Raw genomic sequence first — 15,061 nt, 5'->3', positions numbered from 1 at the left:
CCTACAATACCTAATATTTGTACAGCGCTTTCTGGTTTGCTTGTGCGGCCCCCTAGAAATGCATTTCAAGATCAAAATCAAAGATCAAAAACAAGATCAAAGATCGGCGCCTGGGTGGTTCAGTTGTTAAGCATCTGCCTTCGGCTCAGGTCATGGTCCCAGGGTCCTGGGATCGAGCCCCGCATCGGGCTCCCTGCTGAGCAGGGAGCCTGCTTCTCTCCCTCCTTCTGCTTCTCCCCCTGCTCATGTTCTCTCTGTCTGTCTGTATCTCTGTGTCTTGAATGAATAAATAAAAAATTCTTAAAAAAAAAAAAAACAAGATCAAAGAAAATGTTTAACCCACACACTGTTTTCTCCTTTCCCTTGCTCCCATCCTCAGCTAGGCATTGTTGGAGAGTCTAAAATTTGCATCTTACCATGTCCCTGCTGAAAAGCAGCTCAGTGGTCCCCCACCGTCCTCAGGGTAATGAGAGACCCCTCACAGGACAGCTATGCTCCCCCCCCACCACTGCTTCTGTGACACTCGGGTCCCGTGTTGTCCTCTGAGTGGCCACAGCTCGTTTCTCCCGGAATGAACGAGGGAAGAGTTTCTCACAGACTATCTAGCCTCTCCTCCAACACCTCCAGGTTCAGGCGATTCACCACTGCTGGGCTGCCCTGCCCTGTGTTAGCCTCCCCCCTCCCCATCCTTCTAACCCCTCCTCCTCCCCGACACACTCACTTCCGCCCTGGGACACCTTGACCGTCTGACAAACTTGTATTTCTCTTTTATTTTGTTTTTAAAGATTTTTATTTATTTACTTGAGAGAGAGAGAGCACAAGTGGGGGAAAGAGAGAAGCAGACTCCCCGCTAAGCAGGGAGCCCAGCATGGGTCTCGGTTCCAGGACCCTGGGATCATGACCTGAGCCGAAGGCAGATGCTTAACCAACTGAGCCACCCAGGTGCCCCTGTATTTCTCTTGTAAAACCCTGTCTCCATTCAGCTCCTCCTGCCTGTCTTGCCCATTCTCCATATCCACCTCTAATCTGTTGTATTTTGTCCATGCTTCTGTGATGTTTATTGTGCAGCACTTGTCTGTCTTCTGCCCCCATTCGGTTCCATGACTGGGCCTTCCACCCCTTGAGGTCCATGGCTCCTGAGAGATTCCCAGCACATGTTCATGGAGCGGCTGTTAAACTGGCCACCATGAAGCCAGTACAAAGCATCTCTTAGGAGGAGAACATGGAGGGCTTAGGGCAAGAACTAGTCTAACTTCCTAGCTGCCGTTAAAAACAGCACCAGCCATTTATTGTACCAATCACCTACTGCGTGCCAGTCATATGCAACTCATTGCACAAACATCATCTTTTTTTCCCTGTGATAACACAGCCAGAAAGAGGCCCGGGTGCGATTAGCCAGGGAAGGCACTGCCCAGGGTCTTGTGACTGCCCCCTAGTGGCAGCATCGGCATGGAGCCTGGCCTTGGGACTGAAGCCGCTGTCCCATTACCAAAGGCTGCCTCTTTTATGTCCTGTATCCCCCTTCTCTGGGTTTGCCTGGGGGTCAGCACCACCCTCTTCCCACCCTCTGACCACCCTTGGGACAAGGAGAGGGGCTCATGCCACAGCCTCACTGGTCCTCCTGCCCCTGGGTTCTTCAGGCTGTGGCCTGCAACCCACAGGGAAAGGAAATCCGACACATGAACACCACTATTCCATCTCCTGTCGGCGAGCACTATCCTTGTCATTCTCAAGGTGACCAACTGGATGAGCTGTGAATGTGGGAGAATTACCAGGGGAATGAAGAGCTGTTGAATCGACATTCCAGGTAGCCGTGGGTGACACTGGGCACTGGGGAGCCCTGAGTCCAGCACAGTGGCCCAGCCGGTTGATGAGAATCCCACAGGCTATTGAAGGCAGCCGGGCTGCAGATCCTCAATCAGGTTCCTCAGCACCCACTGCTCCGCTGCCCACCTCACCCCACCGCTTCCCAGAGTCATTGCAGAGTGGAAATTATTAGAGGAAAAAAACAAGACATTTTGCAAGCAAGTGTGGTATGTGTGTGTAATCATCCAGACTCTGACTTGTGACATTAACCGCCTGATCTTACCGAAACGCAGAGAGGAATGACTAATGAAGTCTATCTGAAGAACAAACAATTTGCAATGAGATGACTTACTTAGTGACAGTTGTCAACACCTCGAAGGGGTGAGTAAGACTCGGAGCCGAGTTAGGCAGGAGACCTCGCCGCCCTCTTCAGGGCAGTGTCGGTCAGAGCCTTCCGGCATGCTTGGTACACAGGCCCAGTTATGGGATTGTAGACATCACCTCTCCCAGCCCGCAGCCGAGGCCCAGAGCCAGGGTTGCCCACAGTCACATACGACTTGTGGTCAGGATGAGAACCCGAGTCCCCAGACTCCTGGTCCTTTTGTGGCTTAAGGACACCAATGTGAGCCAGCCTGCCCTAAAATAGAACCGAGGCCATCGTGTTTCTCAATTGCAGGAAAAGCACTCGGGGGATGGCATTTTCTCAGTTTCTTTAAGCTTCGTCTCATCAGCTTTTCAACCATTTTGCTCGGCCCACCAGACTCATTTTTAATATTGTATCTGGTAACTGGGCCTGGCTTTTTTGTTTTGTTTTGTTTTGTTTTTTTCCTGCTGAAAGAGTTTCTCACAAACTTGTATGAGTCATTCTGTTTTGCAAAGCAGGGACCTGCCTGCTAAGGCAGAGTCACATTCCCTAATAGAAAATACTGTTCCTTGATCTGCTGCTAGAATGAAAGGACCAGCATTTCATGGGGTTTCTCAGAGAACACCTTGACTTCCAGGAACTCTGCTATCTGGTCTGGTTGGCAAATGACGGTTCCAATGGAAAGACCTTAATAAAAGCTTCCTCGAGTGTGTGCGCCGTATGAGGGAGTGCCGGCCGGGCTGGGAGTGGGGAGGCGGGGGGGTAGAAATCTCCGGGCCCGCAGGGGCTCCCTGATTTGTGTCTACCTCTAGCTCAGTGGGGGATCCCAGAGCTCTGGGAGGGCAGGCACCCTGGCTCCCTGCAGCCCAGGGCACAGCACACAGCAGGTGCTCCACAAGTGCGCACGACTTGGTGATGGTGATAGATGTCAGTCTCTGTAGCCTGGCAACGGTTAAGCCAAAGCTATACTCCTCAGGCGGAAATGGGGAACCGAGTGGGAAGTCGGGAGCTGGTGGCTTTGAGTCAGGAAATGTGGAGGGGTCTAGTGTCTCTGTGCATCTTTGTGTGCCCTGAGTGGAAGGCGGTGGTCTGCATGGCTTATTGGGCTGGTTGACTGGCCCCAGGAAGATTTGAGAAAGCCAAGACCCAGACTGCCTGGGTTCCAATCCCAGCTCTGCCCTCTACTGCCCTGTGCATGACCTTGGGAAAATGACTTGATCCTCGTGCCTCGTTTCCCTCATCTGTAAAATGGGGATCATAGTGCACCCTACCTCATGGGGTTGTTGAGGATTAGAGGAGCTGATGCCTGAAAAACACCTAGAACGGGACCAGGCCCATGTGGGACGTGGTGGGAGTGTTAGTCATCACAGTGTTTCTCCGGCCCTAAGCTACCCTGTCGCCCACACCCTGGCACACCAACCTCTGCCACTGTGCTCATGGTTTTTCCTCCCCCCACGTCAGGTCCTGGCCAACAAGAGTCACCTGTGGATCGAGGAGGAAGTCTGGCGGATGGAGATCTACCTCTCCCTGGGAGTGCTGGCCCTTGGCACGCTGTCCCTGCTGGCTGTCACGTCACTGCCCTCCATTGCAAACTCGCTCAACTGGAGGGAGTTCAGCTTTGTTCAGGTAAAGTAGCTCTGCCTGTGCTGGTGAGCCTCAGCTCACGTGGCGTTGGCCCCGACACTCCATGAACCAGCTTGACTTTCATAATCCGTGCGACACGACCGCTCCATCAGATGCTGGCGCCTTCCCGAGCCTTGAGGGCTCCCCCCAAGTCTCCTGATAAAGGGGCTGCAGGACAAGCTCATCATCTGGGGAAGCCAGATGTAGACATGTGAAAAAATTAGACAACAGAACAGTGAACCTTGGACTAAACATTCTCCGTTCCTACAGTTCTTGAGCTTCCCAAACAAAATTGCATGATTTTGTGCAGTCATTGCATATCTCACTGGTCTAGCTGGCAGTTAGTGAGCCAGTGAGTGAGCCTCGCCGACCACTCAGCAACCTCCTCTCACCCGGCTCTCTGGTCCCCTTTAGCCCCTTGATTCATACAGGGCCAAAGAGGAGGTGAGCATTAGGATCACCGGTTTATAGGGGCTAAAACACAGCATGTCCCGAAGGACACCATTCCTATGAGACATCAGAGAAAAGGAGATCTGTAGTCAAATAAATTTGAGAAAAGATTTGCCTTCCCTAAGACATTCACAATGCACTTTGGCACATCAAAGATTCTAGTAACATCTACAACAAACCAACCCTGTTAACCAGACTTATTTGAGCATGAACACCCTCCCTCCCCCCACTTTTTGGGGTTTAGTTTTTTGTCTTGTTTCTGGTTTTCAGAGTATGGCAACTGCACTCCACCAAACACCGCTTAGGAAATGCTGCCAATAGCACAGGGCCTTTATGCAGGTATTCACTCGGCAAGTGTTTATTGAGCACTTACTGCATGCCAGGCATTGTGTTAGGCCTCCGATAGGAGAGGGAACAAGACAGGCACAGCCACATTTCAGTTACAAGGCCGACTGAGACAGGGACAGTTTTTACACTGCTTTGGCATCCCCACTGTTCTCTGTACAAAGTACGCGGTCAGCCCCCAAGTGTTGGCGGATTAACTCATCCCCTCCGTGGATAGGTGCTGACTAATACTGGATTCTGCCATTGATCTTGGATCGGGGCAGAGAACAGCGCTCATATCCACCCCCAGGATCAACAAAAATCTGTCACATCTCTTCTCTGTGTGGTGAGGACACAGTGCAGGATTCACAGAGGGACACTGACCGTGCAATGCTCTTATGTAATCCAAATTAATTGTCCCCGACTGGGGACGCTAACATACCTAGAACAAAACACAGTTGTGGTTGTTTTGGGTTTGTTTGTTTGTTTGAAGTCTGTCTGTTTCTGAATCTCACTGGCTCTGCTCATCTCGGAAGGTCTCCGGAGGAATGCTCAGGGCTGACACATGCCAGCAGCAGAGGGGGAAAACAGAATTTTATTTATCTGCTGCTAATCCCCATGTGTCGCACACCCAAATCTCGGATTTTCCTGTTCCTGCCTGGAGTATCCTGCGGTGCCTGGTTTATCCACAATTAAAACAGACTGCAGGTCGCTCCCCTCACCGAAAAGTTGCTCCGTTAAGCAGCTGTAGATTACAAGCCCGGTTCTGGCTGCCGGAGAAAGCCAGAGGATTTGATTTTGTTAGGGAAAGCGGACTGGAACCTCAGGAGCCGTGCTCGACTTTACATACTGAAGAGTTGAAATGTAAATATGGAAGTCCCTCGGCCACTGCAAGAACAGTGGGGGGTTGCAAGGCTGGGAGATGGGTAAGAAAGGCAGGGTTTTACTTGGGGAAGTCAAACGCCCATAGTCTGTCCACGAGAACAAATGCTCTGTCTCCCGAGAGTGCTAATATAGGGAGGAGGAAGTCAGCGCCCAGAGCCTGGGGTCCAGCTCTGCGTCCCCCTGTCCCAGCTCTAGAATCTTGGGCAGGTGACGAACCCCACCCGAACCTCGCCTTACCTGTAAGATGGAGTTAATGCCTGCAGAAGTGTCATGAGCCCCCGTGAGAAAAACGACATGTGGAAGAAAGTAGAAAGTATTTTGCTATTATTCTTAGGGTATGTGGCCACATTTCCATTACCCCTGACTAAGCTACCAACCACCCATTTCTGAGTTCACGAGAGGCCAAGAGACTCCCACCCTGGGTGTCAGAATGGTCCAAGGCTGGGTTTGCAAACCGCGGTCAGTACTCACTGGTGGGTCGTGAAATGAATTCGGTGGATCACAACCAGCTTTTTTTTTTTTTAATGTTGATTTTCTTTTCTTTTCTTTTCTTTTTGTTTTTTGTTAAAGATTTTATTTATTTATTTGACAGAGACAGCGAGAGAGGGAACACAAGCAGGGGGAGTGGGAGAGGGAGAAGCAGGCTTCCCGCGGAGCAGGGAGCCCGATGCGGGGCTCGAACCCAGGACTCTGGGATCATGACCTGAGCCGAAGGCAGATGCTTAATGACTGAGCCACCCAGGCGCCCCACAACCAGCTTTTTAAAAATGAAATAGGACAAAATGTTACAAAAATATCAGAGGGCCTTGCATGTTCTAAGGATAGATTTTTTTTCAATATTATATTGATTCAATAGTTATATTTACATATGTGGTGTACCTGGTTGTGTCCGGGACAGTAATGAAAAGTGTGGTTCTTACTGCGAGCCACCGTCTCCAATTTTGAAGTCACAGAGCTCTTTTGGAGAATTACAGATACCCAGAACCACCCCTGACCTACGGACTCAGATGTCCAAGCAGTCTGTTTTCGTGAGCTCCTTGGGTGACAGGTGCACGTGTGTGGTAACCATTGGGGTGGCGGACCCAGGTTGTGGAGCCAGCAGATTCTGGGTTTCAGTCCCAAGCCCGCCGGTGTCCGGACCCCGTCTCCTCCCGCTGCCGCGCACGACCACCGGGGGTCACCAGGGCTGAGCAGCTGGCTGTGGAGAGCCGTGCCTCTCCATGGACTTGGCCTGACTCCTGGCTCTATGATGATTTATGGAGCTAAAAGTCATCAAAACAGTGCGTTGACTCTACAGTGGTGACTTGTGTTTATGTTTATCCTTTTGTTCCTGAGGCTGTTTTCAAAGGTTTAAATTTGAGGTTTTGTGGTTATGGCTTTATGGCTCTGGTTTGGTCTTGGTGTGCTCACTGCTCGAAGTTAGCCAGCTAAACATTGTTAGGTTGCAGAATTGCCAGGTCAGGGCCGCTCACCTGCACAGGGACATTAGGGTTCTCCGCTAGCAGCTCAGTTCTGCCCCAGGGTTAGAGGGACTTCCTGTGACCTCGCCCACTCTAGCCACCTGCCTGAAATAATGACAGAGGCCAGCTCTGACCCCAGCTCCGTGAACGATTGTCCACAGCCCCTCTACGCCACAGTAAAGACCAAGAGCAGGAGCCACCGACAACCTGGCTGTTTCTTTTTTGCTAACAAGCTTACACACAATATAAACGGCCTTAGCTTGGGGAGTGCCGGGGAGGGGGGGGCTGTTGCAGTGGGGGGGCGGTGTGGGCTGACTGTTGTTTCAGATTGTTGCCAAGGAGAGAGAGGGTGAGGAAAACAAACTCACTGGAACCATCCAGGTATCCCATTGGGCTTGCAAAGTCCAAAGGCCCTTTGTTACTGGCTGATCTTTGGCTGTCAGCCCTCTCTCTAAACCATTAGCCTGAGGCTGGGGCTTCCTGCCATCTGTTACCATGGAATTTTGGATAGCAAAAGGATGGGGATGCAGGAATGGGAGCAGCATCTCAGTGCCCTCTCAGTGCACGTCCACATTGTCTAGCACAATCCGTCACTCCAAATTAGGGGCTGGGGATGGCGGCCCACGTGGGTCAAACACTGGAGCTCCAGGACATGTCACTAAGGGAAATGCTGAGGCCTCCCCGGGGGGCCACCAGGGCTAGGTCCCTTGGCCTGGGTGGGTTCTCATTGCTTCAGCATCTGGGGAAGCCCCACGAGGCTTCAGTGGATCTTTGTGGAAGGCACACATAGGATCAGGTCCATGCTAATCAAATAGCCTGGGCAAAGGGACACACAGAGGCCTCTCATCCTGATGCTGGAAAGGCTTGGGTGATGAGAGTCCCCTAAATTAGTTGTTCTTAGTCCTTACTGCACATTAGCATCATCACTGAATTTCTAAAAGCTAATGATGCCTGAGCCCCACCCTAAACCAATCTCATGTGCATTTCCGGGCCGGGCTTGGGCATTCATATTTTTCCCAAGCTCCCCATTGTTTTACCATGGAGCCGGATGTGAAAACCACAGTCTCAGACTCAGGGGTAAAAGGCACTTCCCAGCCATCTGAGCAAAGCCCAGTAAATCCACGTGAGTAAGGGGAGCCACGGTTTGGGGCCAGGCAGCTGGCTGGGAATGTCAGGGCAGTTGTCCAGCTTGTTCAAGATTTATTTCTGATGGTCAGTGCTAGGGACCTTTCCTTCCCCCTCAATTTTTTTTATTGTAGTAAAATAACGTAACACAAAATTTACTCTCTTAACCATTAAGTGAACAGTTCAGTGATATTAAGTACATCCCCACTGGGGGCAACCATCCCCACCATCCATCTCCAGAGCTCTTTTCCGTCTTGCAACACTGACACTCTGGCCCCATGAATCACTAACTCCCCACGGTCCCCTTCCCCAGCCCCTGGCGACCGCCATTCCACTCTGTCTCTATGACTTTACCACCTCATATAAGACAATCCTACAGTATTTGTCTTTTTCATGCCCAGCTGACTTCACGGAGCATCATGTCCTCAAGGTCCATTCATGTCACACCAGATGTCAGAACTGCCTTCCTCTTTAAGGCTGAATAATATTCCACTGTTTAGAAATATCCCGTTTTGCTTGTCCATTCTTCTGCTGGTGGGCACCTGGGCTGCCTCCATGTTTTGGCAACTGCGAATATGGGGTGTCCACATATCTCTTCAGGACCCTGCTTTCCATTCCTTTGGGGTATAGGTCAGAAGTGGGAGCACTGGAGTGTGTGGTAATTGTATTTTTAATTTATTCAGGGAACCGCCCCCCCACCTTCCACAGCAGCTGCCCCTACCCACAGTGTTCAAGGCTTCCAATTTCTCCACATCCTCTCAACACTTGTTTTCTGGGTTTTTGACTGTAGCCATCCTCATGGGTGTGAGGCGACAATTCATTGTGGTTTAGACCTGCATTTCCCTGATGATGAGTGATGTTGAGCATCTCTTCGTGTGCTTATTGGCCATTTCGTAGCTCTTGTTTGGAGAAATTTCTATTCAAGTACTTTGCCTATTTTTGAATTGAGGTGTTTGGTTTTCTGTCGTTGAGTTTGGGAGTTCTCTATATAGTCTGGATATTAATCCCAAATAGTTCCTCAGTGCTGGAGACCTTCTTAACCCCAGTCTTCAATATCGATAGATCAGAACTTTTAGACAAAGTGGGTGTGGTTCAGAAGTTTCGAGGAGATTTGGAATTCTTGATAGATACATCTAGAAGTGACGAGGAGCTGGTTGTGACTCACAGTCAGGGAGCCTTCCATTTTGGGGGATGACCATTTTAATATGACATACCTGTGGGTAGAAGCACAGAGCCACCCCATGGCTCTTCCCGACAGGCTGTGCAGAGCCAGGAAATTGTGAAAGATGGGATAAAAACATCTTCAAAGTTATTAAAAGCCAAGAAAACACAGAGATGGCTAGGAAGACTAGAAACTGGGGATCTTTTGGCAACTAGTATTTTTTAGGGGTCAAAAATGCTGTACTTGGGAACCTATCTATGAACATATAGTGTAGAGCCATTAGAAAATGTTTTGTTTTTTTCATAAAAGTATTGCAAGCAATTCTCCCGAACAATGTTCTTCCGCGTACTGAGGTTGACCATCCTGGCATAAGCAAGGCGTCCCCCACAATAGAGAGGAGCGAGAATGAGGCATGGTAGCAGAATCAGACCCACTTAGAACCGTGCCTGAGGGGAGTGCAAGCAAGACAGTGTCTCTCAACCAAGCCCCCTGGATCAATGCTGACAAGTGGGGCTGGAAGGAAATCCAGGAGGCCCAATTGTAGCTTCTCTGTGGAAAGCTCCAAGCCAACCTATAAAGAGTACCCCGAGGTACCGTCATAATGCCACATTTCAATTAAGCCCTTCCAGTGTCGCCTTGGAGAAAATGCGTATGTGTTCATGGCTTGATGAGTCACTGCTATTTTCATTCCTTATGTAATAACACAGGGCTCTCCTGCCCCAGTATCTCTCAGTGGTTCCTTGGTGCTTACGGAATGCAGTCAGAACCACCCAGTGCTTCTCCTCTGTGCCTTCCGCAAAGCCCTGCCCCTTGCTGCCCCAAGCTCTCCATCATCCCTGGCTCCTCTGGCGGCTGCAGAATGCCCATCCAGATAGCGCTTCCCCCACATCTCCAACTTTAGCTTTGGGGACCACTTACTTGTCACTGAGGCTCAGTTAGCGGCTTGCCCAGAGTCACAGTGTTGTTCCAGTAGACTCTGGAATGCCTCATTTGTCGTCCACAAGAAACTGCCCAAGATTCCAAGGCTAGAGCTACAGATCAGCACTTCCCAGCCATTTCCATGCCCCGGCTCCCATGGAAAGTCAGGATTGTATAGCCCTTGGGGTGATGAAGAGCTGCTCTTGGCTGGAGGTGGCACAGAAGCCCACCTGTGGCTCAAGGGCTGGGACGCTCACCTTCCCTGCAGGATGGCCTAAACTGCTTCCGTTTGGGTTTGTGACTGTCTCGGTCTCCATGCAGTACCGACTCCCTTCTAGGCAAGAGAGGAACCTGGCGGGGTTTCCATCTGAGGTGTTGATGAGTCAGGGTGTGGGTGGGAGGGGAGGGACCAGCCCCTACCAAGAGCATCTACGTGATGCTCGAAAGCCGAGGGCTTCACAGATGGTGTCAGGTCACCCGGCCTACAGGCCTCGGAGCTGCCCTCACTACTGATGCCAAATCCACACGCCAAGTACGTTTGTTACTTTGTGTCCATGTTTAAATCAACTTCAAACCAATTCACTTTTTTATCTGGCCTCATCTTAGGCCAAATATTATTGGTGAAATTATGGCTTGGATATGCTGTCAGACACCTGTTACTCTACTATACATTAAACTATGCACAAAACTAGTAAAATGTTTTTAAACGTCGTTGAACTTCGTTCCATCTAAAGTCCTCTAGCAGCCACCAGAGGTACGAATAACACAGTTTGAGGAAAAGCAGCATCATTTACCAGATCCTCATGATTTAGTCGATCCTTACACACCTACAGGGTAGAGGCATTATTCTCATTTTTCTGTTGGGGAAACTGAGGCTCAGAGCATTTGGACAGGGCTGGGATTGGAACCCAGAGTCTCGACTACCAGAGCAGTCCTCCTTTCTCCCCCTCGGCCAGGCAGGCAGAAGAGCCCTTGGTGGAATCACCCCGTGTCACCACCCTGGCCCTAACTCCATTCTTCCTTTCTCCTGCAGTCGACCCTGGGCTTTGTGGCCCTGGTGCTGAGCACCCTGCACACACTCACCTATGGCTGGACCCGTGCCTTCGAAGACAGCCATTACAAGTTCTACCTGCCTCCCACGTTCACGCTCACACTGCTCGTGCCCTGTGTTGTGATCCTGGCCAAAGGCCTGTTCCTGCTCCCCTGCTTCAGCCGCAGGCTCTCCAGAATCCGGAGGGGCTGGGAGAAGGATGGTGGCGTCAAGTTTACTCTGCCAATGGACCACACCCTGGCCCAGAAGACGAGCCACGTGTGAGGTGCCTGCCTCTGATCCCAGAAACCAGACACGGGCAGGACAGTGCCCTGGGCATGTCAGGGCTGCTTTTCTGCGGTCCGGTGAAATTGTGCACCAAGTGGTGGTTCGAGGTCTGAATTCCTGGGACCCACATGTATGCGGTAATATTCAGAATGGCACACGCGCGGGTGTGACATATATGTTCATATAGATTTCATATATATAACGGGATTTGCATTTATACTTACTTAGCTAAAAAGTTGAGTCCCTGAGATTTCAACTTGTAGATTTAAAAGCCAGTGCCAGACATTAGGAGAACAGCACCTCACCCTATTGGGATCTCTGCAGGGACGGACACACACTCTTTGCACAGAAAAGGCAGTGAGAGGCTTGTACCTTGGTGGATTCGATCCATTTGTGTCCCCACTCCCTTTTTGCTGCTTTCCCGAGGCTTTTGCAGAGCCGGGGCTCTAAGGGGGCAGATAAGAGCGCAGCCTGGAGCCGGATTCAGAGCACCGGGCTAAAGAGTCTCCAGCAAGCAAGCAGAGCAGGGGGAGGCCTCCTCCCTCATTCAACTTCAGCAGCAGCAGGAGGTCAGGCGGGAGCCAGGGCCCCTGGGGGGTGAGCCTGCTGTCTGTACCCTGGGAGCCAATTGTCGAGGGGTCCTTTGCCAGGTCAAGGGGGCAGGGGATCGGGGCCCAAGCTGATCTCCCCAGTCCTCCCTGAGCTGGGGAGATTTTTTTTTCCCCTGAAAGTCCGAAGTCACCACAGCGGCGGCACATTGATCTCTTATGGGAGTGTGAAGTCACCTCCATGCAGGAGCTACTAATGAACCATCTTGAGAACAAGTGTAATTTCTTTCCCTCCTTTAAGTTGGTGATGACCGTTCTTTAAACCACTGTGCCTTCTCACCTTTCAGATCATTAGTGTGGATATCTCTTAGGAAGACCTAGAGCAGGCCCTCTAAAAGTCAGCTCGAGGGGGAGGGGAAAACAAGGCAGACAGCGCTCAGCATCCCAGCTAAGGCTTTCCGGGGCCCCACGCAGCGCATGGAAGGACTGATTGTCTCCACTGAATCCGTCCCGTGGAAAAACACTGGGGACCTCATCAGTATGTCCTCCGCTGCTGCTGCCGGGCAGAGAACCTGCCAGAAAACCACACTGGCTCCAAGTTCCCCACTGCTCCAGGGAAACAGGGAGAACGTGGGCAACGGGACACCCCAAGAATCACCAACCCCAGGCGGTCACGCTTCAGAATCATTGGGGAGGGTCTTTTCTACCAAAGCTACAAACTTGAAATGCTGCAACCCCAAAGCACAAGAGGCTGGACCACAGCCAGGGTCATAGGACACGTGTCCTCAAATCCCATGCTCGTTCCTATTGAAACCACTTTTATGTCCCCTGTGGAGAAAAAGCTGTTTTGGGCTGAGCCCCCGCACCCTAGAACCAGGATGATCTGTCACCTCCACATAAAAAGCACCTGTGAACACAAAGGGGATGAAGTCCCAATGGAAGACGCAAGTGAGGCAAACGCTGGACTCTGCTCTGAATGGGGAGCACTGGTCATGCTTATGTCTCAGGTCTTCCCGGCCAGGGGGGATCTTAGGAACAGAGAGTTGAGCCAGCAAAGGCTGACAAGACCGCTGCGAGAAGAGGAGGCCCCTGCCTCCCCCAGGGAGGCCTCATGAGCTCATGTCTGTAGAGCACATTAGGGTCCTTTAGTGAAAAGGGGAAGAAAAAAAAAAAGCCAAGTGCAAGAATATCTCATTAGGCCAGTGACTGATGGAGGGAAGGCGGTGCAGGCGAAGCTGTCTGCTTCCTGCTGATGTTTTCCATCTGCTGCTTGAAGGCTGAGCAGCAGAAGCTTGTCTTCCAAATGGGCCCTGATGGAGCGGCCGCTGTGTTCCTCAGAGAGGCTTGCTGGAAAGGAGGCAGGCGAAGCACAGATTCCAGCATTCAATTCATAAAATGAGGGCCCGTCCATTTCCTGCTGATTGGAAGCGGGGAGAACAGGGGCACCTGGGATCCACTAGGGATCTCCAACCCCAGTCAGTATTGGCTGCCTTCCTTCTCCAGCCCTCCCTGGGCCCAGGGAATTTCCTTATACCAAAGATGCTGACTTCCAGCAACATCCAGTATGCTCCCTCCCCTTCCCCGCCCACCTCCTGCTGCAGGTGCTCCTAGGGGAGGGAACTGGTTCCAAGGTGGGTGGCAGGAGGGAACAGGTGCAGCAGAGGACCTGGCCGCCTACCAGCTGGACAATCAACTCATGAAAGGCAGGGTGTGCTGTGTGCTTGGGCTTGATCTGGTGTCTGTTGCTCTTCCCTACCTCACCAGGCAGCTGGCAACAGCATCCCCATGAGAGCAAGTCACTCCCTTTCAGCCTGGTAAACTCTATGTGCCTCTGGGTACAAAAGTGCCTGAACCAATGTGCTCCAGAAGTCCTAAATGCCGTGGTCTGAGGTTGACGTTTAAAATCAATGCCACTGAAACAGTCTGTGTATTTTGTGTTTACCTTGTAGAGCTTGTCTAAGAAGCAGCAAAAATAAACACCTAACCTTCTGTGAATTTCAGGCTTTTATTTCTGTCCTGCCGATCACTGCCCACTCATTCATTCATTGGCTCCATGAGCCTTCTGATTGGCGTTTGCTCTGAGTCAGGCAGTATGCAAGGGGGGGCACAGAATGACCTGGGCTAGAGCTCACCCCTGAGGAAGGACAGGCATGCAGACCTACAGCAACAGGCAAGGAAGGACAGACGAGATCCAGGCGACAACGTGGTGGGGGGCAGGGGGATCGGTTGTGTGTGCGAAAGGAGCACCCTAACCAAAGCCAGTGGAGTCAGGGGAAGGCTTCCCGGAGGAAGCAGTGTCTGTGCTGTGGTCGGAAGGCTGCAGCTTTGAATGTAGGTTAAGAGCAGTGGTGCTTTTCAAACTAGAGTGTGCACAGGAGTCACACAGGGATCTTGTTCAAACACAGGCTCTGAGCCACTGATCTGGGATGAGGCTGAGCCTGTGCATTTCTAATAAACTCCCAGGTGACATGGATGGTGTTGATCCTCAGACACTCTAAGTAACAAGGGCTTAGATGGCTTCCTTTGTCCCTGCTGTGCTGCATCGCTGCCGCGTTAACCCTCCCCAGGACGTTGGTTCCCTGGCAGCCCTGGAGAGGTAGGCCCATGCACACTGTAGATGCAGCTGCAGCCCCTGTTCTCTGAAAGGCAGAACGCCGACCTATTATGCAGTCAAGCTTTTCTACTAAAGCAGAACTGTCTTACTGTATAGGGAGAAAAAGAAAAAAGAAACCCACGTGCATAAAGCAGTCTAGTGGCTAAAAACCATTTCTTGGGAACAATAACCAAAAGATGGCCTTGAGCCCACGAGAAGAGTCTTCCAAAGAAAGAACCATGGTCAGAAAACAACTTCACTACAAATCATCTTCAACAGCAAAAAACATCTCACGCTTGGAGTTTTGTTTTTCTACTCTGTGTCCTCCCACACATGATGCTGAGAGTTAAGCTTTAAAAGAAGTGATGAAAGAATGTCCATTATTAAGGTGGTTCACACAAGAACTAAGGAGCAACCAAAATAACTCCTAGAAGTTTAAGAGAAGATTTGTCACTCAGCTCTTTGACAAGCTGATTCTTTTCCAA

General features: G+C 51.0%; 1 protein-coding gene across 1 annotated transcript in view; it reads left to right on the top strand.

The window, feature by feature from the left end:
* Positions 1–11,573, top strand: part of STEAP3 (STEAP3 metalloreductase) — a 42,092-nt gene extending 30,519 nt beyond the window's left edge. The window contains exons 4-5 of the mRNA XM_078070678.1: positions 3,632–3,796; positions 11,151–11,573. Of these exons, the coding sequence (XP_077926804.1) occupies positions 3,632–3,796; positions 11,151–11,432 (447 nt within the window). The 3' untranslated portion in view covers positions 11,433–11,573. The remainder of the gene's footprint in view (positions 1–3,631; positions 3,797–11,150) is intronic.
* The last annotated feature ends 3,488 nt before the right edge of the window (positions 11,574–15,061 follow it).

The sequence above is a fragment of the Halichoerus grypus genome, chromosome 4, assembly GCF_964656455.1.
Source record: "Halichoerus grypus chromosome 4, mHalGry1.hap1.1, whole genome shotgun sequence".
Classification (NCBI taxonomy): Eukaryota; Metazoa; Chordata; class Mammalia; order Carnivora; family Phocidae; genus Halichoerus; species Halichoerus grypus.
Note: the sequence above shows the minus strand (reverse complement) of the source record. Positions and strands in the feature narration are given on the sequence as shown.